Below are 27,736 nucleotides of genomic sequence, written 5' to 3' on the forward strand. Positions count from 1 at the left end.
CACTAGAGGGCATATTGCGCCTATGAAATGGAATTTTAGGACGTCACACCCATAGAGTATATGGTCACACCTTATATATAACTATGGGCAAGATCCTCGCACATGTTGCGGTTCCGGTCTAGAGCGGATACGGAAACGGTCTGTGTGCGCGCAAGAATGTGTACTTGGAACTTACCGGATTCAGTAGGCGGGTGGTAGAGTCGGGATCTGAGCACTGACCGCTAAATGGAATTAAAAAAACAAGCATATAAATATTATGCCCACTTTACTTTTATTTATGTAGATTAGAAAGAAAGAAACATATGTTACGCCCAAGTTTATGTAGAATGAATGAATGAATGAATTAAGGAATGCATGAATGAAAGGAATGCATGAATGATTGAATGCATATTTGGGCCAAGTTGTTCACATGGTTGGTGTTCTTGTTTCTCTCGCGATACGTGCAGTGCCAGCCCCGGCTTTTGAAGCAACACAAGGTCATTAAACACGTGTGCGACACAGCAGAGGAGCTTGAGTCACAACACAAGAACATACTTTCTAGAAGCGACGAGACGCGCTCAGTCTGCCTGCCTGCTGTCATTTATTATAGATAAACCGTGAACATGGCGAGAGGAGGCCGCAGCGCCAGCCGTCCCTCGGCTCCAAGGTAAATGTTGTCACTTTACAGCAAGTTTAACTCAACGTGTCACACGGCTGTCTGTCTGTCTGACTGATGATTATGATATAACTCCATAGTAGTGCGACATCGCCGCGGCTTGCCGACTGGTCTTCGTGACGCGCTGCAGTGCAGACTCTTCGGCAAGCTGATAGATATAGCTATAGAGTAACGGAGGGAGACCGAGGTGGCGAGGTTCCATATGGGGATATCTATAGCTGTAGAGTAGAGAGACAGTACAGAAATGTTGGTTTTTGGTGGAACATTTAATATTGTAGAGATTAAAAAAGGCAACTTAAATGAACTAAATAAGACTCAGTGGGTGTCAGTGCGACGCGTTGTGAGTGAGCGCGTAGCAGAACTTTCTCCATGGATTATGAAATGATGGGAGTATCCAACAATCCTAGGAATGGTAGACAGATGATTATCATTATAGTCAGTGTAGGCTATAAATTAAGTAGCCTATAGGTTAAGCTTCCAGGCAGGTGGGTGGGTGGCATAGAGTATAGGTGGGTGGGTGTGCGTCATTAGTTTGGAGTTGGACCAAACATATCTGTCTGACTCCCCCTGTGTGTTAACAAGGTCACCAGGTAAAAGGTCAGCATGTCTAGTGTGTGGGAAATATGAAAGTTGGAGCCAGTGGTTAAATTACATGGCAACATTTGGGGATATTTCATGCTTTAATGACTAAATTAATGTTTAGTGGTAGTTGGCATCCTGTATGATATTCAGGTATAACTTCCAAAGTAAAATAAACTCCTAAATTAAAAAAAGTCGAATGCTTTTATAAAGCAATAGGTTCATGTGGTTCTTTTTAGTTGAATATTACCCTGACTAGGTGTATCTAAATTTGTAGTAAAGCTTTAGCAATGCATCATTGTGATCATCCTTTGAGTGCCCTACAGATCTTGTTGCTTTGATTGATTGATTGATTGAACATTTTATTAACAGTTTGCAGAATTACAGTACATTTCAAGCACAAACTCAATACAAAGGCTGTTAACTGTGAGTGGACGACCCAATTAAGCATTACACTTGTTTACAACAGGGTCCACCATGTTCAATTCATCAAAACATTTAGAGACGTACAAATAGACACTTCTATATAGACAAAGAACAGTACAGGAATTCATCATAATGGAGGTAAAAAGGGAAAAGAAACATATACAGTGAGGGGAAAAAAGGGGGGGCGGTGGGGGGGGATTCAGATTTTACGGGGGCCAGTTTCGAATTGCAGCCATCCGTAGGTGCCCTTTGAGAGCGGTTTTGAAGGAGTCAAGGGATTCGCATGTCTTAATGACTGTTGGTAGGGCGTTCCACATTTTGGTGGCATAGGAGCGAAAAGAATTTAGTCCCTTGTTTGTGCCGAATCTGGGTTGAACATGATTCGTTGCACTCCCTCTGGTGTTGTGGGTGTGGACTTCGTTAACATTAAGGAAGTATCTACACAGGTAATGGGTATCTTGGTGGAGTATCGAATCTTGTGGACCAGACCCATTGCAAGATGCTGTACTCTGTCGCCGACCCTAAGCCATGCCAGTCTGTCAAAGTGGGCAGGGGTGAGGTGGGTTCGGGGGGTGAGGCCAAGTAGGAGCCTGACCAGTTTGTTTTGGGAGGTCTGGAGCCTAGTTTTAAGGGCCTTTGAGGTGCTGTGGTACCAGGAGGTGCATGCATAGTCAAAGAAGCCTTGTACAAGGGCTCCTGTTAAGGTCTTCAAGGTGTTTTTGTCGACCAGTGAGGAGATCCTGTAAAGGAATCTTGTTCTTTGGTTGACTTTTTTGATTACGTTGGTGGCCATTTTATCACCGGAAAGATTAGCCTCCAGGATGGAACCTAGGTAGGTAATTTCATCTTTACGTGTGATAAAATTGTCACCCACTCTGCTCAGTCATTAATAGTTCATTCACAGACTTCACAGTGCACCCCTGCTTAGGAGTTAGAACATCTGACTGGTTTGCTTCCTCTTCTAGGCAAACTTTCTCTCAGAATAGCCAAGGAGGTCTTGTCTTCTGCTCTGTAGCAATGTCAAGCAAAGCAGGTTTCTTATTTGTGCCACAACAACTGAAATGAGATGTATCGCTTGATCACTTCATTCCATTGTCCATGTTTTGGAGCCAGAGAACGGATGCTTTCACACAGGCTTAGAAAAAGTTGACTTCTGACTGCCATATTATTTGTAACTTATTACAATAGTCAGGGAATATTATCAGTATTACCAGTCAAATCTGGGAATACATTTCTTACCAAGAATTTTCTTCACCAATGTGTTTGTAAAGGTGTCTACTAACATATCCCACATTGGTTTATATTCAACCACCCTAGGGGAATTTTTGACAGCTGCTGAAAGTTGGGGTACCATCAACAGCCAATATATGGCAAAATGTTTTAAATTTCATTATGCTTTAAATAGCATGTGACGTGTCAAACTAGGGGGTTTTCATCATTCTGAATCCATTCCAAGCATTTGTTTTGCACGAAAAACACTCCCAAATGTGCTGACATCATCATATTTGTGATGACGTCTATGGCCTTTTTACCCCAACTTTCAGCAGCTGTCAAAAATTCCCCTAGGGTGGTTGAATATAAACCAATGTGGGATATGTTACACCTTTACAAACACATTGGTGAAGAGAATTCTTGGTAGGAAATTTATTCCCAGGTTTTATTAATATCCCCTGACTACAAGCCTGTCCTTTGCTTGCCTTTCTGCTGTTTACTGCAGTGCAAGGTTAAATTTAAAGGGACATTTTCTGTGTGCTGATTGTTTTCCAAGTTTAATAAATGAAGTATTCAGAGTGTACACTTATGATCTTAAATTGAGGACATCGGTTATTTTAAGATGGTTTCTACAAGGGTCACGTTGCTATCTTTTGCAGCTAAAAGGACAAAATTCCTTGATGGGATTTAATATCAAAATCAAATGGCCTCAAAATCTGAAATACACAACAATATATGGGTGGCTTGGAACCAGGGGTAGACATTAAGGGACATTTTCCACAGATTTTCGTGATCACTGGCCCCACCATTATAACCACTGGTGCAGACATTTTATCCTGACTCCTTCCCTAAAATAAAACGATCTACTTTTCCCAAAAAATGAACAAGCAAAAACTTCACGCTCACATGACACTATGTTTTAAAAATGGTAATTACAGAGACAATTGAAACTGAAATCAGTACAAAACTCAGTACTACAGGGAAATAATGCGAAATTATTAGATACCCATGTATTTTCAAGGATTTTTTTAAAAAGTGCTTGGTGCATTCTGGTTTATACTGGGAAGGGCCAAATCGGACCGAAAAAGAGGGGACATGCCCAGAGCTCATATGACACGTTTTCATTCAGGTGTTCATTTGCATCCACGTTACATTAAAGGACCACTTCACCACTTTTCAACTTCTCTTCCTATAATTGGTCCTCACTAATGTTCATGATAAAACACCACCATTTTTTCCTACTCAGTCTGTGTCTCATAGGAGGGTTTTGGGCAGTTCGGACACCTGTCCACCAGTGACATCATCATTAGGCAGATTTTTTTTTAAACAAGATTTGTTTTAAAATATATTTAGATTTTTAATATCATGAGAATGATGGCTTCAACTTTTGCATTGCAACTTTTCAGGAAAAGAAAGCCTGCCGTTTCTATTAGCTTGGATTCACCATCGATGATGTCACTGGTGGACGGGTTTCTGAACTGCCCACAGCCTTCCTATGAGACACAGACTGAGTAGAAAAAAATTGTGGTATTTTATCATGAACATTAGTTAGGACCAATTATAGGAAGATAAGTTGAAAAGTGGTGAAGTGGTCCTTTAAGGGTGAGCTTGTAAATCCACTCTGAGGGTGTCTGAGCCCACTGTCACTTGAAAATGCAGTGTGTTGCCGTTTGGAAATTCTGAGCTTTGGGAGCACGCAGCTTTAGAGTAATGACATTTTGTATGTACCCTTCTCATTGTTTGAAGTTTACACAATGTGAGGACAAAATGTCATTACAAGTAGTAACATTGTTATTTGCATATACCTCCTGGTTGCAGCCTAGAATTCCACTGCCAGAAGTGTTATACTGTTGTATTTTGTTATGCATGTGACAATACAAAACTTGAAAATCCTCATTATTTTCTATCACAGCATATGAGCATAATACTGTTTGGCTAACTAATTCTCATTTGTGATGAGATTGAATTACGATTACGAACGCACCCTAATTCATGGATTTAATCAAAGCAATGTGGGTGCAATGTCAGAATGGACATTTGAGCGTGACTTGTCTTTCAGGCCCAGGCTATCCTCCGTGGTGAGTGTTGTAGCTTGACATTCTGTGATGACCAAGACCTTTTTCTGTGTTCACAGCCCATCTCCATCCTATGCTCCAGCCCCTGCTCATCATCCACCCCCGGCTGCTCTGGCCCCAGCCCCCGCCCCATCTCAGGGGCCCGGTCTCATGGCCCAGATGGCAGTCACCGCTGGTGGGGTGGCGATTGGCTCAGCCGTAGGCCATGTTGTGGGATCAGCACTCACTGGAGCTTTTAGTGGAGGCAGCAGCAGCAGCAGCCCAGAGCCAGCCAAGCCTGCATACCAGGTGAGTGGGGTTAGGAAATCATTTAAGCCCTATTTAAAAGATAGAAAGAATAGCCGATCTATAAGTAGAACTTGTAGATTGTCTATTTTATTTTTGTATCTTTTTGAAATTGTGGTTCTTTAATTAATAATTATACTAATTGAGTTTTTGTACGTCTCTAAATGTTCTGATGAATTGAAAAAGGGTGGACCCTGAGTTGTGCTTGAAATGGGTAACAGGTCATCTCGCCCCTTTGCCAACTCGCCCCAGCTTTTTTCCGCCGACCTCACGCCGACAGCTCGGAGCGGCGGTTCTTGTATTCTTTATTTTGTTTTACTGAGAATAAGGTTAGAAATAAGTTTAGGGTTAGGCATAGTTTTACTGGGGTTAAGTTTAGGAATAGGGTTAGGTTTAGGCATCGTTTTACTGAGGTTGAGGTTAGGAATAAGGTTAGGTTTAACCGTTTAAGCATAATTTACTTAGATTACTTTAGGAATACCAGGCCGCGCTGTTCCGCCGGCTGTACGCCCGGGGCGAGTTGGTAAAGGGGCGAGCAGTCTCGTATTCCTTGAAATGTACTGTAATTCTCCAAACTGTTAATAAATACTTCAATCAATCAGTAAACGATCAGGGAAGCGATGATCATATAAAATTCTAATCAAATCAGTATAGCATAATGACCATGTGGTTGGATAGTGTAAGTGGCTATACACCACTTACCAACCATATTTTATACATCGTTGTATGATGGTGTCACACAGTGAATAGCCAATCTAAGCTCACAAGCGTATCCCAACACGTTGTGAGCTTGCAGATCGCTCTTTTGAGATTGTTAATTTGTGGCTACAATTACATACCCAAAACTGGGATTCCTGGTTGAAGATGGTTAAAATTGTTGTTGGGGTTATTATGTGTGGATAGTGAGCTGTGTACTGTATGTACTGTATTTACTGTAGGTAAATGTAGACCCTGTCATTCCAGGAGGCCCCTAGGCCCGCCCCTGCCCCAGCTCAGTCTGGCCCATGTCACTTTGAGGTTAAACAGTTCCTGGACTGTGCCACCAACCAACAGGACCTCAGTCTGTGTGAGGGCTTCAATGAGGCCCTCAAACAGTGCAAATATGCTCACGGTAAGTCTGTTAAGGGATCGACTCCATTCATTCAAATACATTGTGCAAATCAAATGTGCATTGTGCATTCAACTATTATTAATGATTCTCACCTTCACATCTCAAATTTTGTAATTTGGGTATTATGTATGTTGGAGGTTTTATATTTAAAGCACAACACTTTGTTTTGGATTGTGAGATTACCCTGCCATTATTTAACACCATGTTTTGCAAGGTCTTCAATAGTTGTTATCTATATTTGACTGGATAATGCACAATAAATACAGTATATTGTACTAGAGATGGCTAAAAGAAAATATGTAGTCCCTGCGTGTGCATCGTCAGCAGCACATACATTCTCAACAGATTCAAAATCAATGGAAGATAATGGAATGGAACTGAATATATTATGATCCAATTTATGCTCCCTGTTGAGTGTTGCATGGTGAAACGGGTAACAAAGTCACACTTTTAGCACACAAAGCAGATTCTGACAATGATAATGAATTTATTTATATTTCAAGACCTAGTCACAAAGTGCTTTACATAACTACATTATAATAATAATAATATAACTTTATTTGTATAACACCTTTCATGACATGAAATGCAGCTCAAAGTGCTTTACAGAGCAATGGAGAGAGAAAAAAGAAAAAGAAAAGAAAAGCAAGGGTGTAGAAGTGGGTCTTGAGCTGTGCTTTAAAAATGTCTACAGAGGCTGCCTGTCGAAGGTACAGTGGGAGTTTGTTCCACGCCGTCGGCCCGTAGAAGCAAAAAGCTGCATTATGAAAGGGCCTTTCTGTGTGGAGTTTGCATGTTCTCCCCGTGTCCCCTAGGGTAGGTACCCTCACATGTTCTCCCCGTGTCCCCTAGGATAGGTACCCTCACATGTTCTCCCCGTGTCCCCTAGGGTAGGTACCCTCACATGTTCTCCCCGTGTCCCCTAGGGTAGGTACCCTCACATGTTCTCCCCGGGTCCCCTAGGGTAGGTACCCTCACATGTTCTCCCCGTGTCCCCTAGGGTAGGTACCCTCACATGTTCTCCCCGTGTCCCCCAGGGTAGGTACCCTCACATGTTCTCCCCGTGTCCCCCAGGGTAGGTACCCTCACATGTTCTCCCCGTGTCCCCTAGGGTAGGTACCCTGGCTCACATGTTCTCCCCGTGTCCCCTAGGGTAGGTACCCTCACATGTTCTCCCCGTGTCCCCTAGGGTAGGTACCCTCACAAAAACATGCAGTAATCCTGGTCTCTAAACTGCCTCCCCCTGGCCAGCCGGGGCGCCTGATGGGGGGGTAAGGAACTGGTTGGATTAACGTGTTCCTTACACGCGCTACGTCCAACCAGGGAAACTCCCCCCTGCCAGGTGTAAAGGAGTGACTTGGACACTCATGCATGAAGGAAGCATGAGTTCAAGTCCGTTGCTCTCCCCAGGTTGGCGGAAGGTGTGTAGAGCCCAGGATCACATTAGATAATTGACACGGGTGAAAAATGGGTTACAAAATCGTGGGATAAAAAAAAAAAGAAAAAACATAACTACATAACATAATAACCACTACAATGGACATATCTTGATATATGATATCTATCATATATGGACAATGTATCAAATTGCTTTGATACATTGCTATTTTTTGCTAGTCGTTTCTTACTTGCCCAGTAACAGATGCAGTGATTGGGTCTCGGAAGCATACCTTCCGGAAGTTCTTCCTATCCTAATAAAATAGGAAAATCAGCAGGAAGTTGGCATTTTTATTTGGACAGAATGCTAATCAATTTTTTCTGTTACTTGTTTGTGTGCAAAGAGTGACATTGAAACCTGTTTCAACTTGCAATGTAAGTCGAAGCGGATAATATTTTGGATCATCAGTTTATAATCTACGGAGCAACTATTGTAAATATCTGACCAATATTTAGAGTTGCATCATGACAAGGTAACTACATACAGTAACCTAAACCTCTCAAATAAATACAGTACATCTATAATTTCTAATTGTCTGTTATTTTTTTGTGTTTATCTGCCTAGGTGTGTCGTCATTGGTGTAAAGAACAAAGACACATTTCAATATCATATACAAATACATCTTGTAGTCAAATTAAACAGTTATTAACTCCACTACAGTCAGTACAGATTCAGTTTGATCTTTGTTTGTAAGTTGATGTTTTTTTGATTGATATGAAAACATTTCTGCTTGGATTGTACAGTATGTCATGACATTGAATAAATAGTTGGTGTCCATGCACCTTCAGCTGCTACCTGTCTGGTGTTGTCTCTTTAATAGTTGGTCTCCATGCACCTTCAGCTGCTACCTGTCTGGTGTTGGTGTCCATGCACCTTCAGCTGCTACCTGTCTGGTGTTGTCTATAGTTGGTGTCCATGCACCTTCAGCTGCTACCTGTCTGGTGTTGTCTCTATAAATAGTTGGTGTCCATGCACCTTCAGCTGCTACCTGTCTGGTGTTGTCTCTATAAATAGTTGGTGTCCATGCACCTTCAGCTGCTACCTGTCTGGTGTTGTCTCTTTAAATAGTTGGTGTCCATGCACCTTCAGCTGCTACCTGTCTGGTGTTGTCTCCATGCACCTTCAGCTGCTACCTGTCTGGTGTTGTCTCTAGTTGGTGTCCATGCACCTTCAGCTGCTACCTGTCTGGTGTTGTCTCCATGCACCTTCAGCTGCTACCTGTCTGGTGTTGTCTCCATGCACCTTCAGCTGCTACCTGTCTGGTGTCTCTTTTCTGTTTCAGTCAGTGAGGAGATTGTTATGTGACTATTTGTCATCTCATCTTCTTAACCACATTCAACCTGTACATTTATTTTGTCATTATAGGTGAGAATTGTATACAAACTAAGTCACTTTAAAAAAAAATGTAAAGGGTGAAAATGTCTTTAATTGTTCACTTGTGGCTTGTCTGGGAATCGGAAGGCCTGCGGGTTGCTGTATTAAGGTGCCCACTGGTAAATGCAGAGGACGACATTTAACGTGGCAGCGGTGGCCGAACGGAGTGGCACCGGTGGCCGAACGGATTGCGGAGCGGTCTTGATACCGGAAGGTCGCCAGTTCGAATCAGCGGTCCGACACGTTAAAAGTACCACCGCTAAAGTGCCCTTGAACAAGGCATTGAACCACTACGATGAAATGTTCTATGAGCAGGGCCTGGCTGGAAACATGTTCTTGAGTTTAGCACAGATACCCTGGGTAAATATAGTCATAATAATCATTTCATTTCAACGTATATACATGTGCAAATGCATTTTCACAAAAATCTGCCTGTTCATTCTGCAGATATTTTGTTCATTTATTGTATATTATGTATATGGAAATGAAGTTATTCTGAAGCTGGCAGGGGAATAATATTTCATTTATTGTATATTATGTATAGGGAAATGAAGTTATTCTGAAGCTGGCAGGGGAATAATATTTCATTTATTGTATATTATGTATAGGGAAATTAAGTTATTCTGAAGCTGGCAGGGGAATAATATTGAATTTATTTTATTTTGAGTCTCATCTTGTATTTTACCATTGTCTGCCACGCATTTTATTTTGCAATGTGGAGGATTGAATCTGGATGAACAGTAAGTATGTTATCTGTTAGGAGTACAGAGATCATACATTGACCTTCTTCACATCCTGTGCTGAGTGAGAATGAAGACATACAGAGACACAATCTCCTCGGGTCTGTACGGTAAGCGAATGAGAACATGATAAGGATAATTTTACAATAAGCATTCTTCCACAGTTCCACTAGCATTGTGTCTATGCCGTTTCTATTAAACCGGCTGTTTCCCAGTCATGTGCCACTGAAAGACAGATTGTTGGAGGGGGTGTGGTACTGGTTAGATTATATGGGCTATGTGTTGTGCTTTCTGAAATAAATTATAAGCTGTAAAATCATAGACCGTAAAGGTTGCAAATTGCACTGTGTGGCCGTGCAGACTCCACAGATGAGTAAACAACTCTGTCCACGTGGGGGCAGTATACGTATTTGTTATTGCAAAGTCTGTCACGCAGACTCACAAATGACGAACCTGACCACAAGGGGCGCTCGTAAGCCCTTTCTCTTTCCCATTCCCCAAGCAAGAAGCGGATCTGTTGGCTTTCAAGCAGGCTTCCATTCTCTCTCGTCTCACTCCACGTACAACACAGTAATAATAACAAGCCACAATGCCTTTCATTGACTTGGAAACTAATTTGCCTGCGAGCAGGTTCTCTGAGGACTTTCTGAAGAAGCTGTGTTCGACCACTGCTGCTGTTCTGGGCAAACCAGAGGACGTAAGTTGATTGTGTGAATGAACACGAGTGAATGAAACGATTACCTAGCCCCATATGTGCCCTCTCCCTACGCTCATTCTGTAGCTCCGAGATGAGGTCACAGAAAGGGCCCCTCCCACCCCGTTCAGAGACGGCGCATGTTTCCACAATTCCCCATTTCTTACCCTTTTCTAAACAATATATCAAAAACGTGAAGTGGCTTTCAGGGTTTACACTAATTCAACGTCAACAACGCCAAAGACAATCCAACTTGAAACGGTTACGAGCGTTACAGCGGTTGGTTTAGTCAGCCGCTTCCATGTTTATCAAGGGATTGGTGCGTGTGCGCGGGCATGTCGAGTGAACTGAAGTCAGTTGGACATTTTCGACCAGGGGAGGCGCCGGGGAGGCGCTAAAGCTTTTCAACTTCCTTGAAAAACATGCTAAACAACCGCTAGACGCTCGTGTAATCGTTTAAAGTTGGATTTTCTTTGGCGTTGTTGACGTTGAATTAGTGTAAACCCTGAAAGCCACTTCACGTTTTTGATATATTGTTTAGAAAAGGGTAAGAAATGGGGAATTGTGGAAACATGCGCCGTCTCTGTGACCTCATCTCGGAGCTACAGAATGAGCGTAGGGAGAGGGCACATATGGGGCTAACGATTACCCTGCTGCTGTGCTTGCCTTGCATAATAGTCAATGTCATGTGCGTGCGTATCCGAAAATGGCAGATCCACAAGCTCACATCGTGTAGCATCGCGACGCGCTGTGAGATTGTAGCTCGGTTATATTTTCGGCGTGCGACACAGTCGTACGGCAAAGTATAAATGATAGTTACAGGCTGCTTATGCATTATGATCTGATGATGATTAGAACTTGAAGTAGTAGGCCTACTCTGATTTATTTGTTTAGGCTACTATGTAGCAAATTAGAAATCCCATAATGTAGAATTCTACTATTTTTATTACAAGTAAAAGTTGTATAACAGTAGCATGCATGAATAGGCTGATCCTTCTCAATTCAAAGGAGCTTTATTGGCATGAGAAAACAAACGTTTACATTGCCAAAGCAAGTGTCACAATACAATAAAAAACAGTTTAAAATGGGGAAAGTATATATATACAGTTGGAGGGGGTACAGCATTTTCTAAACAGAGCTGTCACATTCCATCGTATATGGACTGTTATAACAGGGTATAAAGCTTTTTTTTAAACAAATAGCAGCACTTTTTTGCAGTCACTTTGGGTCAAATGGCAGCATTTTTGTCAGGACTTTTTAAATAGTATACAGAAAAACTCAGATTTAAGATCTGTTTAAAGGTAGCATCTCTGTTGACCTCACACACTCTACGCACTAAACTATTACTAGCCTATTCATTATGCAGTTTGTGTCCATTAACGTATCATAAATTACATGGATGGATTGTAAATTATAAATGTGTTTCATTACTTTTGTGTTGCAGCTGGTCAAAGGATAGGTGGGGCTGATTTGAATTACTTGCTTATGTGTGAAAAGTAATTAGTAACCAAAGCTGTGAAATTATTTCCTTGAGATATGGTGGAGTTTTAAAACATGGAAATACTCCAAAGTAAAGTAAAAGTACTTCGCACATCACTCAAATTGTAGTACTGTAGTGTAGGCCTGCCACAATTATTACATACCGTAATCGTCTAATCGCGATTATTTGAGAATTATTTTTTCATAATCGTTTCGAAAATTGTACAGTTTTTGAATTACAAAGCCAAAAAGGCAAACAGAAATTGTATTTGTATTTGCATTACTTTGTATTTTTTGAGTAGTGAATTTAGTATGAAGGACCCCAATGTAAACATGCAAATAGGCTTTCTTCGATCAATCAATTCATATGTTCCAATGTAACCATGACAGTCGTACTTGAGTGAAGGCACTGGCATTTATCCGCTCTCAAAGAGGTCTTTTTCATATTAGGACACATGACAACTGAGTTAACGAGTGACTATTTCTTTTTTTTTTTTTTGCAGAGGATGAACTTAGTGGTGAAAGCAGGGCTGCCAATGCTGATCGCTGGCTCGTGCTCTCCGTGTGTGATGCTGTCTGTGTCCGCGATTGGCGTCACCGACACCGCTGAGAAGAATAAAGAGCATAGCGCCAATATCTTCCAGTTTCTCACAGGAGAGCTTGGTCTAACTGAAGACAGGTTAGTAGTTTTTACACCTAACATTTCTTTTCTGGAGGTAACATTTGCTGAAAATAGCCGATCTACAAGCACACAACGCATCGCACTGCTGTGTGTTGTGAACATGTAGATCGGCAAAGAGGTTTGGTATAGAGGGGGAAAAGAGCAGACCAGGTCCAAAGTCAAGTTGACTAAGTACTGAGAGTTTAATTCAACAAAGAATCCAATCCAACATAGAAAAGATGAATAGAGAGTATGCGCATGCTTAAAGTGAATGGCACATCGAGTGGCAAATCGAGTGGCAAAGCAACAGGCAAAGTGAGTTTAACATTGTTTAATGTTGTTTAATGCAATCAGATAAGACTTTTCTGTGTGGATGTATGGGCTGTCAAGGCCAGAAAGTAGTTTTTTGCCACTCAGTAGGCGTTCCTGCATAACTTCCTGGTTTGATGATGATGTCACACGCATACCCTCTATAGAAAAGATCATAGGTTTTTAATTTACATAACACTGATGACAGTGCTGTCAAACAAGTCTATAGCTATGTATGAAATCCATGAAAAAGTTTAATATGTGACACAATTTTCTACAATATGTAGTGGGGGTACCTGCTTCATGTCTCTCAGCTAATGGGTACTTGGCCTGAAAAACCCAGACCCCTGATTTATGATTAGTTAACCCCCATATGGTACCAGTTTGTTTGGTCTGTCCTCCACACATTCAAGCGGTTTCCAGTTGTGTTATGCAACAAGCTGATTTATATGCAGCTGTGGAACTGTGTGGAATTATGTAACCACAATACATAAAACCAGATGCTCTAGTCTAATATGTGCTCTTGATTCTGTAATAATGAGTGCAAAGTACACATGGTGCATACCTCTTGATTCTGTAGAGAAAAAAAAGATTACTTCCTTGACTTAATAAAATTACTTTAAATAGGAGTTTTGTGTACAAATGGAACCAAATGGACCTCTAAAGGTTCATTTGGTTCCAACTCTTTATAGTTGGCTGTACCATATCTTGGTAAAAGAAATGTCAAGATTGCTAAGATATTGTACAAAGAAAATATGTATTTATTGATTTATTTAAAGTCATAAGGATAATAATAAAATCATATTGGTATCTTAATATCTGTTTTAACTTAGGCCTGAGGGTGTTTTGATATTTCATTCTTAACTGCGTTTGATTTTATTTTATTTTATTACACGTCAAGCAAGAAAAACAAGTTACATCATGTTGATCTGAGAAGCGTCAAGGATAAAAAAAACAAAACAATACAGTCTTCCGACTTATTTTCATTGTGGTCCTTGGTCTGGGTGGGACAAACAACATTATTATAACAAAATACATACAGGCAAACATTAAATGATTAAATAACACAATCAAGAGCTACACTGCCTACATCATGTGATCTCATTGCTAATATAGTTAAACATGATACTATTCTGCAACTGCGTTAGGGATAGTTGAGCCTTTTAGCTACACAGCACAGAGAGCCCATGGTACTATGAAAAGAGGAAAATAAGCATAATCAAGTCAAATTTTATTATAGCCCAATATTGCAAATAATTTCTAAAAGAGCTGCAAATAAAAACAAAACAATAGTAAAAGCAACAATAAGCAAGGAGTGTAAATTTCATACATACGTAATATGTGCACATAATCATTTGTAATAATGAGTGCAAAGTACACATGGTGCATACCTCTTGATTCTGTAGAGAAAAAAAAGATTACTTCCTTGACTTAATAAAATTACTTTAAATAGGAGTTTTGTGTACAAATGGAACCAAATGGACCTCTAAAGGTTCATTTGGTTCCAACTCTTTATAGTTGGCTGTACCATATCTTGGTAAAAGAAATGTCAAGATTGCTAAGATATTGTACAAAGAAAATATGTATTTATTGATTTATTTAAAGTCATAAGGATAATAATAAAATCATATTGGTATCTTAATATCTGTTTTAACTTAGGCCTGAGGGTGTTTTGATATTTCATTCTTAACTGCGTTTGATTTTATTTTATTTTATTACACGTCAAGCAAGAAAAACAAGTTACATCATGTTGATCTGAGAAGCGTCAAGGATAAAAAAAACAAAACAATACAGTCTTCCGACTTATTTTCATTGTGGTCCTTGGTCTGGGTGGGACAAACAACATTATTATAACAAAATACATACAGGCAAACATTAAATGATTAAATAACACAATCAAGAGCTACACTGCCTACATCATGTGATCTCATTGCTAATATAGTTAAACATGATACTATTCTGCAACTGCGTTAGGGATAGTTGAGCCTTTTAGCTACACAGCACAGAGAGCCCATGGTACTATGAAAAGAGGAAAATAAGCATAATCAAGTCAAATTTTATTATAGCCCAATATTGCAAATAATTTCTAAAAGAGCTGCAAATAAAAACAAAACAATAGTAAAAGCAACAATAAGCAAGGAGTGTAAATTTCATACATACGTAATATGTGCACATAATCATTTGTAATAATGAGTGCAAAGTACACATCATGTTGATCTGAGAAGCGTCAAGGATAAAAAAAAAAAAACAATACAGTCTTCCGACTTATTTTCATTGTGGTCCTTGGTCTGGGTGGGACAAACAACATTATTATAACAAAATACATACAGGCAAACATTAAATGATTAAATAACACAATCAAGAGCTACACTGCCTACATCATGTGATCTCATTGCTAATATAGTTAAACATGATACTATTCTGCAACTGCGTTAGGGATAGTTGAGCCTTTTAGCTACACAGCACAGAGAGCCCATGGTACTATGAAAAGAGGAAAATAAGCATAATCAAGTCAAATTTTATTATAGCCCAATATTGCAAATAATTTCTAAAAGAGCTGCAAATAAAAACAAAACAATAGTAAAAGCAACAATAAGCAAGGAGTGTAAATTTCATACATACGTAATATGTGCACATAATCATTTGTAATAATGAGTGCAAAGTACACATGGTGCATGCATACAATCAGTAGGTCTGTCTGTATCTCACAGAAATATACCCAATGTTGAGGAGTTTCACTATTGTGGAACTGCTCTTCATGTGACCACCGCGCTCTGACTTTAGGTGTGTTACCCGTTCAAAACATATCAAATAAATAACGGTAGTGGGTCGCACACACCAAGACTTCAGTTAAAAACATTTATTTCATTTTTGAACAGGGACAATTATTGTGGAACTGTAAAGTAATACTTGCATACAACAATTGCATTGTTATGGCTGATCAGTCTGCAAGTTCAAGAATGTTTGAACAAAAACGTCCAAAGGTTCAAGCATGTTTGTTTGTTTTTATTTTGCCACCAAAAGTATTAAACGTTTTCCAACAATGTGTTCATCAGATCGATCTTTTCCCCCAGATTGAGAACGTGTGTAACTAATTAACCAGAGATTTTTTATGTGATAAACTGAAGGGACTTTATACTCTGGAAGGGTGGCCTTGATTGACTGAATTGACCAGATGGCTGAATGTTATTATATGTTTCATGCTCAAAACGGGTTCAAATCCCGGCCTGGTACATATAAGTTAAGAATTGCACCATTAGCCTGAGGTTTTTAATGTGTAGGTTAATTTAATGAAGGGTTCATCCTTGAAAAATCAAGTGGAACAAACACTGAAGCACAAACACTAAAACAAAATCTTCAAAGAAACAACAGGATATTTCCATGAATACAAAATAATAATAAAAAAACACATAAACAATGTCCCCATCACAGTTCCTTACCACCACCCAACAGCTGACAACTCAAGTTAACCACTATACATCCAAAGCCTCACCTTGCTTAATGAAGTCCAAGAATCTCTCCCATATCTTATAGAATACAGCAGGTTTCTTCCTAATTGTATGTTATGTTGTATGTTAGTTTCTCATGTGCCAAACTGGACGTTAAATTCCCCAACCAAAAGCCGATCGTAGGGGCCTTATTTTCTTTTTTTATGCCTAAGTTTTATTACTATTACCTCGCTGTTGCATGCTCTTATAGGACGCACCAACATATCACTGTTTGTACTTGGATAAGTAAGTGACATTTAAGACCCTTCTATTATTGTCACCCTCCTCAGGATTGTCCTCCGGTTCTACGCGCTGGAAGCTCACCAGGTTGGGAAGAAAGCAACCGTCATGAGCTTCTTGTGAAGGATCCTTCTGGCTACCAACGCTGTACACTTTAACCTTGAAGTCCATTCCAAGAAGACAAGACCCTTTCTGAACTGAAAACCAGTAGTTAATTTAAAGATTCAAACATTTAAAGATTTAGTTGTATGTGTGATGGCTAATTTATCAATTTGGATACAATAGTATACAATCTGAACCAAATTGGTTCCATTTATTTTGTATACTCTTGGAGTTAAATTAACATTGAGTATTTTACTGTGTACTATCTGAAGCACATGGACCCATGTTTGACTGAATTTGAAAGGACTTGTAATGGATGATTAAAAACATGTTCCAATATTTTTAATTAGTTGTCTAATTAAAATCTTTATACTTAATAGGCCTACAGTAAAATCTGGAGTATCAATGCAACTGTATCTGTGTTTTCATCTTAATTCCCCACGTGATCAGTAAAGATCTATCGATATATCAATAAATGGACACAGTTACAATTGTACACTGACTCAAATTACCACTGTATTTTACTATGTATATTAATTCATATTTTCTACTTAGCCTATTCCACATGCAATCTGATGATTTAAGTGTATATTTAAATGTGATACCGTTAATATTGCCTTGTGGCCTTATGTTCAAACTGTCATTAAATGAAGAGACTATAGATTTGGGGTAAACTGTATCAGTTATTGATTAAATGCTCCTGGAAATTCAATGTATGGTGTATGGCATTCTTAATTAATAAATTAAAAGTTGATTTTACAATCAGTACCGGGGACGAGGGTTGTACATAATCAAAGTATTTTGTAGTCATATAGCTTAGTTCCATGGTTTTCAAAGTGTGGTCCTTGTGTGTGGTGCCCACAGCCAAATCAGTAGCTTGTTACTACAATTATATTCAATAGAGCATAGCAGCTGTGGGCATGTTTTTTCTGGACCCACTGAAAAATCTAAAATAATTATTTCAATTATTTTAAGCCTAGAATCAAGCCATCCAGGATCCTGGTGAGTCATGACCATAAAACTTTTGATTCTGTGAAAAAATTAAAATGAAAGATGCTAAACAAAGGGTATAAAATGTAGTATATCTATAATTAAATATGGCTTTAGGCATATAGGTTTAGAATAATTGCTATACATATTTTTGTAAATCTCTATGGGGGAAAATGAATTGGAGTTTTCAGTGGGTCCAGAAAACCGCACTCACTGCTATGCTCTGTTGAAATTATGTAGTACCTACTGTACGCATGTACAATTATGACATTTAATATAATTAATCTAAAGCAAAACAAACATGTACACACATTGCTTACCTACTTGTGGGCAGTACTGCTTGTCAACCAGTAGGTGTCCTACTACACCAGGGTCTACTACAGCAGTTTGTTTGTTTATTTGGATCCCCATTAGCTACTACCTTAGTAGCAGCTACTCTTCCTGGGGTCCACACATAAAATACATTACAATCAATACAGTCATATGAAATACATTTTACAAGACTAAGAAACAGTTAAAAAAATAAAATACAACTAAGTATAAAACAAGTGATTAATAACAGTGATTCTCAAAGTAGGGTCCAGGGACCCCCAGGGGTCATTGAGGGAGTTCCTCCAGTTCCCAGCTAAATTATAGTTTGGAACCAAATGGACCCTTATGGGTCTTTAACTCTGAGAGAGTACAAATGGATTTGGTTCCATTTGTACACTCAGAGTACACGAAGAATAAATAGTTACATTTATATTGATTTTATACTACACTACACTAATTAGTGTCAATTTGGGGGTCCTTGACATGAAAAGGTTTGGGAACACTACACGAGCACTAATGGAATGTCTTCGATTTTATTTATTTTAATATGAAATGTAAAAAGGTAGGAACAAAATGTAGGAATTCTAGGAAACAAAAAAGGGACCCGGACCCACACATGGGTCGGTCCCGACCCGACCTGGTCCCGACCCACTGTTTCGGAACCAGTGATCTAACTCATTACAGGCCGTTCTTGTGTCGTGCAGAGTGTAGAGCCAATCAGACCCTCTGTCTGAATCAGACGTGTCTATGGTCTATCCCTCGTCGAGCAGTGGTGGTGACTGCATAATCGCTCTGATTCCAGAAAGCTGCAACCGTCTCAAACAGTCACTGAGGGACCGTAGAAGTTTTCTATCAAATATCCTCCCAGACCTCCACCGCCGTCAGTCAGCCAGCCAGTCATCATCATGTCTGTGCAGCTGTATGTGGATATGTTCTCGCAGCCCTGCAGATCCGTGTACATATTCTGCAAGAAGAACAACATTCCCTTTGAATTTAAAGACGTCGCGCTTTTTGACGGTACGTGCAAGTTCAAAGTAAGCCCTGGTCCAGCGCGTTAGCGAGTCTCTCACAGCACTCGCTATAATAAGCACTGGACCAGGGCTATAGCCTATAGTTCACTTCAAACTTCAAACTAAGTAAACATCACTGCTTGGCTTGAGGGCTACGCTACTTTGTTGTTATTAGCCCTAGAATATGTTTCTGATGTTACATCAGAGAGTAGACATTTACTACTTTGTTGTCAGACTTTGTAGGCTACAAGCACGTACGGATCACCATCATAACTGCATAGAGTTTGCAGGCTTTTGAAACAAAGTTTATTTGGAGAGAAAGCCATATTGGTCAAATTGACCCTATAAGATTATATAACTAACATTCGTATTGTTGGAAAACGCAGATCATTGTGAGTCAATTGAGGCTGATTGTCATACATTGTTTTAATAGGCAGGCATTGTTTAATCATCAGTCAAACATAACATTTTTATGAATGAAACTATCTAATATCACCAAAACAACAAACAAACCAGGAACAATAATTTCTCTGACTTTGAAATGTTCAGTTAGCTCTTAATAATGCCAGACCGTGGCCAAATGTGTTTATTTAGCACCCAAATGAGTTACATTGTTAAAGGACCACTTCATCCATTTTCATCCTATCTCCATATAATCTGTCTGTCCAGAGTAGACTAATGCTCGTTATTATTGGCTACCAACCATAATGTCACCATTTCTGTCTGTGTCTCAGAGGAGGGCTGCGAGCACGTTTGTTCATTTCAAACAAGATGTAACACTTGTGTTTTGTATTAATGCAAGAACAATGGCTTTTATTATAGCATGCTAACTTTCCAGGAATAGAAAACCAGCACCAGGAATAGAAAACTGGCAGCACAAGCAAACTGTTAAATAGTATCCTGAACTTTAGCCTACATTTTCAACTTGTCGCTTTTGTGTAAATAATTAGAATAATGTGGGCTTCTAGATTAGGGCAGTTTTCAGAGGTCAGATATGTCATGTTACACTGATAATCCCCATTTGGTTCTTCTGTTTGTCAATCCCTAACATGTTCCTGGGCTTTTAGGTGAACACTTTGGTGATGAATTTGGGAAGATAAATCTGATAAGAAAAGTCCCTGCAATTAAAGATGGAGACTTCTGTTTGGCTGAAAGGTGAGTACTGTATATACAATAATATAATTAATTTACAAGTGGCAAATGCAATAGCAAATGAATACATTGATAATTAATTACCCGAACACAGGTCTACATTTCTCAATGGAAGAGTAGGGAAACCACTTCCAATCCCTATGTGCTAGTTTGATCAAAATATAATTCTGGGCGGGAACCCCTTTTGGTGTTTTAACTAAGCATTATGTTATACTTTAGCTATTGAAAAATAGCAGATCTACAAGCTCATAGCGCGCCACCGAGTGGCGCGCTACAAGCTTGTAGGTCTGCTATTTTTGAAAAATCGTGAAAATGCGGCACAATCTTTGAATATATATTCTTTCAGAAGACATTGTTTTTAAATTTTGACGTCAGGCCTAAATGGGTTAAAAGAAAATCTGCATTGCCACTTTAATACAACTGGACAGTTTTAAAGAAAACCAACATGCTTTCTCTCTCATGGCTTTGGTATTATTTATTCACCACTGCAGCATTGCAATACTTCAGTACCTGGCCGAGAAGTACAAGACCCCTGACTTCTGGTACCCAGCTGACCTGCAGAAGAGGGCCCGTGTCAATGAGTACATGTCCTGGCAGCACATGGCCATACGATGGCATGGCTCCAAGATGTTCTGGCTCAGGGTGGGTTCACTTCACACATCCCTTTGTTGCACATTGCCTACACAACTAAACTAAACACTAAAGCCAAATTCCAATACCCCAAATCTCGGCCACTCGCTCACTCACACTCGGTCACTCCAGCATGGTGGTGTTAGGCACGATTCATACTCATATTTTAGAGCCGAATAAAAGTCGGTTCGGCTCTGTAGAGCCGACAATGTGACGCCATTTGAGGTTCGGGGGGGGGGGGGGGCGGGTACCGTCCTAAAGTCGGCTCTAGGAGTATGAATCGGCCCTTACAGTCACAAAATTGGTGACCTGCTGAAATATGTGACAATCGCGTAGACATCACATGTAAATGTAAATCTTTGCAGTTTGTTCATTAGCAGAGTTCAACCTATAGCTGGTATTCAGGCCACATATTTAAAGACCTCCATGTAAGTTGTATGAAGTCTACAATATGGTCACATATTTCAGCAGGTCACCAATTTCACCATCATTTGCTGGAGTGACCGAGTGTGAGTGCATCGAGTGGCAGAGATTTTCGGTATTGGAATTTGGCTTAAGCAAGTTAACAATTTAACCACTTGAACCCTAGCATCCCTATTCTGAAGGAAACATTTGCTGAAAATGGCTCATCTAGAGATTGCAATGTTATCTTGTAGATCTGCTGTTTTCGGCAAAGATGTTTGGTGTAGAGGCAGATGTTTGGTGTAGAGGCAGAGGGCTCTGTGTAATTGTTCTGTCTGTGTCCCTTTTATCTCTCTATACATTAGACATGGTTCTGTTACAGCCATGACCAAATATGTAGTCTATGTCATCATATTGCTGACATCAGACTCAGAGGGCTCCATAAAGGGTATCCACACTGTGAGCTAGCTTGTAATTATATCTCAGAGCGATGGTGACATCAGCGACATTTATACGTATGTTTGAGTGCCAGAATTGTCTCCATATATGGTCATGTTATGTTTGTTATTCCCACTGTCCACCCACAAGGCAATTTTAATATAGAATACGGATAACAAGACGGGGTCTAATAACGCAAAGCAAAGTTACTATATTTACCCAGGGTAACTGGACTAAGCATCAGATACTTGTTTACAGCCAGGCCCTGCTCATAGAACATTTCATGGTAGTGGTTCAATGCCTTGCTCAAGGGCACTTCAGCGGTGGTAATTTTTAACGTGCCGGTCCGGGGATACGAACTGGCGACCTTCCGGTATCAAGACTGCTCCGCAAACCGTTCGGCCACCGCTGCATGGTTTCAACGTGGATCTCGGGCAACATGTGGTCAGTCTATGACATCAGCACCATGACCTCAGTTATCTTCAGATTTGGGCAAAGTTTCTGCCTATCCGACCTCCATTGACTTCCAGTATTCATGTTTTATCAAGTTAAAAACTTCAACAGCTATAAAACATGTGAGAAATTGTCAGGGATTTACTTCTCTGGCCTACAGTACAATAGAGGGTATGCGCGTGACATCATCATCAAACCTTGACAACCCATGCATCCAAACGTCCTATCTGATTGCATTAAACAACATTAAACAATGTTAAACTCACTTTGCATGTTGCTTTGCCACTCGATTTGCCACTCGATGTGCCATTCACTTTAAGCATGTGCATACCCTCTATACATTTGGCGCTGAGTGAGCGATTCAGTGGTTTGTGAGATCACACACACACACACACACACACACACACACACACACACACACACACACACACACACACACACACACACTTCTAGACGGCACGTCCCCTACAGTATAGGCGTGGGATTCAACAATTCCCAAGCCATGTGGCCCATAGGTCAGGAGGCCTGTTACTGTAACTGTGTAACGTGAGTCAGCTTCATCCCCCAGCCATGATGTACAGGTTCAACCCCTGGATGCTAGTATGTTGTTGCAGGGTCTTCTATATCCCCATCCAACCCTTGATGGCTGACTACCAAGCAGGGAGGCACCATGGGTACCATATAAGGCCTTTTTAATCTTTATTCAAAGGTCACTTCACCGTGACCTTTGACTTGTTTGATTGTGCAAACCCTGGCCTTTATTTATTTTTATTTTATAGGCCTAACTGTGATGCTGTTTATTCCCCCCTTTCTATTTCTGCATTTATTTGTTTTGCCTCTTATGTCTTCTTGTCTTAATCTGTAATCTTAACCTTTGTCTGTATTTTATTTTTCTTATATAGCACTTTGGGCGACCTTTGGTCGTTGCAAATGTGCTCTATAAATACAATAAAGGGAATATCTTACTCTGTCAGGGATTGAATCCCAACCTCCCAATCTGAGGACAGACACTGAGCTGCCCCCTTAAGCGCCACACCATAAAAGCACCATTATTTCACTGTGTAGATGATTAGTGATGTTACCAAAGCACTGTTAACACATTATTTCACTGTGTAGATGATTAGTGATGTTACCAAAGCACTGTTAACACATTATTTCACTGTGTAGATGATTAGTGATGTTACCAAAGCACTGTTAACACATTATTTCACTGTGTAGATGATTAGTGATGTTACCAAAGCACTGTTAACACATTATTTCACTGTGTAGATGATTAGTGATGTTACCAAAGCACTGTTAACACATTATTTCACTGTGTAGATGATTAGTGATGTTACCAAAGTAACCAAAAGAAAGCATTCCAAGGGTCAAAGCTATAGCACCCACACAATGGGTGTGACACACATTCCTGTGTCATATCTTTCGTAAAACCTTATTTCGGAGTGTACAGTACACGTGATATTTACTCCTGTGAATGTTTGATCCTTGATCAGCATCAGTTCATAGCTTTTTGAAGGCAAACTTCACTGATTGTTCAACCTAAATCCCATTGTTTTGATCTGGAGATCATAGTATGGCAAACAACATACCTATGTTTTCTGTGTAATTATTTTAGTTCAGCAAAACAGAGGGTTTCTTTTAGTGTTTACCATTACTTTACTTAGAAATATAAGTCACTTTGTTGCTATAGCCACAAACTAGTAGGCCCAATCTTTTTCTTCTTTGTATTGCCTTTGTATTGCATTTCCAGCTATTTTCAGATAGTTTTTCAAGGAAAGAAAGCACCTGACTCATGAAAAAAGAAATAAACACCTTAATTTACAGTCGTATAGTTTCTGTGATTCACATTCAGGAGTTTCACTGCTGAAGAGTCATTATAAATGTGTGCATGGACTAGTATGGAGGTGATCTTTTGTTAATTAGTGTTGCTAAAAGGGTGTTATCACTCCCTCAGCTCTTGTCCCAAAAACGAGTCAGTTGTTCTGCATACGGCTGGATTTATTCAAACCAACATGGAACTTACTGGCTGCTCTACAAGCATAAGGGAATGAAATCACTAGTGCCCATGCCATGGCCATGAACACAGCGATGCACAAACTTGGAACTCCTGCATCACGCTGTCAATCAGACGTGTGCAACCATGTCCATGTCCTTTTTCACATGAAGTGCCATGTTTTCATTTTCGTGATAGTTAGTGTGCCATATATAATTATGACACCACATCAAAATTAAATATTCCCAATTGATTTTGATTCTCCATAGGTTATAGGATATACATTGTAATGATCATTAAACTCAGAGCAATAACCCACCTAATCCCTCCCCAGTCATGAGTCACTACACTTTTTTGGAATATTGAATTTTAAAAGAAAAACCTTGTCTCTCTCACACTAATGCCAGTGTGCCAGTGATCACCCTCCCCTGTGCCTCCCCTAATGTCAGTGTGCCAGTGATCACCCTCCCCTGTGCCTCCCCTAATGTCAGTGTGCCAGTGATCACCCTCCCCTGTGCCTCCCCTAATGCCAGTGTGCCAGTGATCACCCTCCCCTGTGCCTCCCCTAATGCCAGTGTGCCAGTGATCACCCTCCCCTGTGCCTCCCCTAATGTCAGTGTGCCAGTGATCACCCTCCCCTGTGACTCCCCTAATGCCAGTGTGCCAGTGATCACCCTCCCCTGTGCCTCCCCTAATGTCAGTGTGCCAGTGATCACCCTCCCCTGTGACTCCCCTAATGCCAGTGTGCCAGTGATCACCCTCCCCTGTGACTCCCCTAATGCCAGTGTGCCAGTGATCACCCTCCCCTGTGCCTCCCCTAATGTCAGTGTGCCAGTGATCACCCTCCCCTGTGACTCCCCTAATGCCAGTGTGCCAGTGATCACCCTCCCCTGTGACTCCCCTAATGCCAGTGTGCCAGTGATCACCCTCCCCTGTGCCTCCCCTAATGCCAGTGTGCCAGTGATCACCCTCCCCTGTGCCTCCCCTAATGCCAGTGTGCCAGTGATCACCCTCCCCTGTGCCTCCCCTAATGCCAGTGTGCCAGTGATCACCCTCCCCTAATGTCAGTGTGCCAGTGATCACCCTCCCCTGTGCCTCCCCTAATGCCAGTGTGCCAGTGATCACCCTCCCCTGTGCCTCCCCTAATGCCTGTGTGCCAGTGATCACCCTCCCCTGTGCCTCCCCTAATGCCAGTGTGCCAGTGATCACCCTCCCCTGTGCCAATGTTGGCACCTGTGCCTAAGGTTGCCTACGCCTGTTGTAGACCTTCTATACCTGTCTGTCTGACACCAGACGGCCATATAAAGGGTTCTTTAGCCAAAACAATGGCACTTCCGGCCCAATTTAGACATGAAATGAATGAATAAATAAATAAAATTAAATATAAAACAAAATAATAGGAATAATTACGGCAGGTGTTTTTTTTTGTTTCACAGGTTTTGATTCCAAAGATTCTGGGGAAGGCGGTCCCCCAAGACAAGCTGGATGCGGCCTTGGAGGATCTGAACGGCTCTCTCAAACTGCTTGAAGAGAAGTTCATACAGGACAAGCCCTTTATCGCAGGAGACCAGATCTCTTTAGCCGATCTGGTGGCCATCGTTGAGGTCATGCAGGTGAGCAGGAGGAATACTATAATGTATAGCAGTGGTTCCCAAACACTGGGTCGGGACCCATTTGTGGGTCGCAGACCCACTTTTATGGGTCGCAAGTATATATCCAACCATTGTACAACCATCCATTTAGTAGACAGTAGAATCTGTAGTGTCAATTTAACTCTTGAACATGAAAAGGTTTGGTTGTGTTTGTTCACTGAGTTCAAATAACACTGAGGATTTTACTGTGCTGACAGTCCTGACATATACGCATAGCTCCACAACTGTAAGGAGCGGACTAATGGCTAACGTAAGTATATATATGGAAATAATGATAATATATTTAACGAACCATAATCAGAAAATAACAATAATAAAGGGCTCGCCCTTACAGAGGGTGAATAAGAATGTAGGCAAGGCAACTTTTTGTTTTTTGTATAGCACATTTCAACAACAAGGCAATTCACTGTGCTTTACACAGAACATCAAGCAAAGGAAACACAAATATAGCATTTCTTTTCAGCATCAATAAAGAATGACCCAGAGACTTATTTGTCAGGGTACACAGTGAAATCCACATTGTTGACTTAAAGCGGAATACCATGTCTTTTCTTCCTGTTTACTCTAAATCGCTCTGGAGTAAGAGCATCTGTTAAAGGCCTAATCTTTCAGAGTGTAATAATGTATTGAACACTGCATTTAGCTTTGTACTTAGCCCGCAGCACTTGTTGTAGCACTTGCACTAGCCTCAACGACCTTACAGGCGTATGCAAAGGCTAAACTTATGTAATTTAGATAGCATATTATGTAGACAAGCACTCTAGTGTATACTCATAGTTTTATTTAATTGTATGGATATTCTACTGTTTGACAGATGTTCTTGATGACTATTTCTATGTACATGTATCTGATGTATTTATTTACCATGTGTTCTTGCTTACTCTAAGTCAACCCTAAATGCCTAAATTGTACTTGTGCGTGTCTTTGACAGCCTGTGGCGTCTGGTATGGACGTGTTCGAGGGGAGACCGAAGCTCAGCGCCTGGCGGGACAGGGTCCAGGAGACCATCGGGAAGGAGCTGTTCGATGAAGCTCATGAAAAGATCTTCGCTGCCAAGGAGACGGTGGCGACCATGGACGACAGCAAGCTGCAGGTCTTCAAACCCAAGGTCATGAGATTGTTTCTGTGATGACCAAAGTCTTGATCAACGTTCACTGCTTGAGGTTGACAATACAACACAGATAATCCACGTTATATCTTTCATACTTCATTGTTGAAATAATTGTATTCTAGTATACTTTATGCAGCTACAGTATGGTCAACTTGTAATCCTGTTTGTCTTAAAAATGATGCACTGTAACCTAATGGCCTTAACATTTGAAAGCATACTTTTTTTTAATGTGCTGCTTTGTGCCTTTGGACACAATAAAGCGTTGTTGCTTAATGTTCTGGACTGGAGGAATGTGAAACGTGAGAGCATGCGATCCCCCGGCAGCAGGATTGGCTGAATGATATCTCTGCAAGCCACAGTCTCTGTGTCCACACACAACCTCCAGAGATCATTTTCATTGTAAGCAATGAAGTCAACGCCAGACTTTTCCTCATTTCATGCAGTCAGACAGTCAGCTGTTCCCACGATCTGAACAGTGGTGCAAAGCCAGATGTCTGCAGACTCTGCACAGCTGTAATTATGTCATTTAAATTATTGTATTGATAACTGAATTAAGATCATTGTATTATTAACTAGAAAAAGTGCCCTTCTGGGCACAGGTCTCCACCAGGAGGATAGGACTGTGTGAGATGTTTGGCAAAATGTTTAGGAGTAATATAAACATGTTTTTTTGTTTGTTCGTTTTTTGCAACAATTTTCTTCATTTTGTTGAGGAAATGCAGCCA

The 27,736-nt window shown here is 40.5% G+C and overlaps 3 protein-coding genes across 3 annotated transcripts; all 3 read left to right on the forward strand.

Moving 5' to 3' along the window:
- Positions 1–468: 468 nt before the first annotated feature.
- On the forward strand, positions 469–8,575 carry chchd10 (coiled-coil-helix-coiled-coil-helix domain containing 10). The gene is made up of 4 exons (XM_079499617.1): positions 469–646; positions 5,007–5,235; positions 6,196–6,343; positions 8,346–8,575. The coding sequence occupies exons 1-4, from the start codon at positions 603–605 to the stop codon at positions 8,363–8,365; spliced, it is 441 nt and encodes a 146-aa protein (XP_079355743.1). The 5' UTR covers positions 469–602; the 3' UTR covers positions 8,366–8,575.
- A 1,817-nt stretch (positions 8,576–10,392) lies between these two features.
- Positions 10,393–17,580, forward strand: ddt (D-dopachrome tautomerase). The gene is made up of 3 exons (XM_079499620.1): positions 10,393–10,592; positions 12,572–12,747; positions 16,817–17,580. Exons 1-3 carry the CDS (start codon positions 10,485–10,487, stop codon positions 16,887–16,889), a joined length of 357 nt encoding a protein of 118 aa, XP_079355746.1. The 5' UTR covers positions 10,393–10,484; the 3' UTR covers positions 16,890–17,580.
- Positions 17,581–18,888: 1,308 nt separating this feature from the next.
- Positions 18,889–27,288, forward strand: gstt1b (glutathione S-transferase theta 1b). The gene is made up of 5 exons (XM_079499614.1): positions 18,889–19,187; positions 20,248–20,335; positions 20,824–20,974; positions 25,685–25,861; positions 26,832–27,288. The coding sequence occupies exons 1-5, from the start codon at positions 19,076–19,078 to the stop codon at positions 27,027–27,029; spliced, it is 726 nt and encodes a 241-aa protein (XP_079355740.1). The 5' UTR covers positions 18,889–19,075; the 3' UTR covers positions 27,030–27,288.
- The last annotated feature ends 448 nt before the right edge of the window (positions 27,289–27,736 follow it).

This window comes from Electrona antarctica (assembly GCF_951216825.1).
Source record: "Electrona antarctica genome assembly, chromosome: 4".
In the NCBI taxonomy this organism is placed as follows: Eukaryota; Metazoa; Chordata; class Actinopteri; order Myctophiformes; family Myctophidae; genus Electrona; species Electrona antarctica.

Bases quoted from the DNA above. Each gene is read 5' to 3' on its own strand.
- chchd10 (XM_079499617.1), top strand. From the start codon at position 603: ATGGCGAGAGGAGGCCGCAGCGCCAGCCGTCCCTCGGCTCCAAG. The intron at 647-5,006 runs GTAAATGTTGTC...CTGTGTTCACAG, and splicing joins AGCCGTCCCTCGGCTCCAAG to CCCATCTCCATCCTATGCTC. The intron at 5,236-6,195 runs GTGAGTGGGGTT...CTGTCATTCCAG, and splicing joins CAGCCAAGCCTGCATACCAG to GAGGCCCCTAGGCCCGCCCC.
- ddt (XM_079499620.1), top strand. From the start codon at position 10,485: ATGCCTTTCATTGACTTGGAAACTAATTTGCCTGCGAGCAGGTTCTCT. The intron at 10,593-12,571 runs GTAAGTTGATTG...TTTTTTTTGCAG, and splicing joins TTCTGGGCAAACCAGAGGAC to AGGATGAACTTAGTGGTGAA. The intron at 12,748-16,816 runs GTTAGTAGTTTT...CACCCTCCTCAG, and splicing joins CTTGGTCTAACTGAAGACAG to GATTGTCCTCCGGTTCTACG.
- gstt1b (XM_079499614.1), top strand. From the start codon at position 19,076: ATGTCTGTGCAGCTGTATGTGGATATGTTCTCGCAGCCCTGCAGATCC. The intron at 20,975-25,684 runs GTGGGTTCACTT...TTTGTTTCACAG, and splicing joins CCAAGATGTTCTGGCTCAGG to GTTTTGATTCCAAAGATTCT. The intron at 25,862-26,831 runs GTGAGCAGGAGG...TGTCTTTGACAG, and splicing joins CCATCGTTGAGGTCATGCAG to CCTGTGGCGTCTGGTATGGA.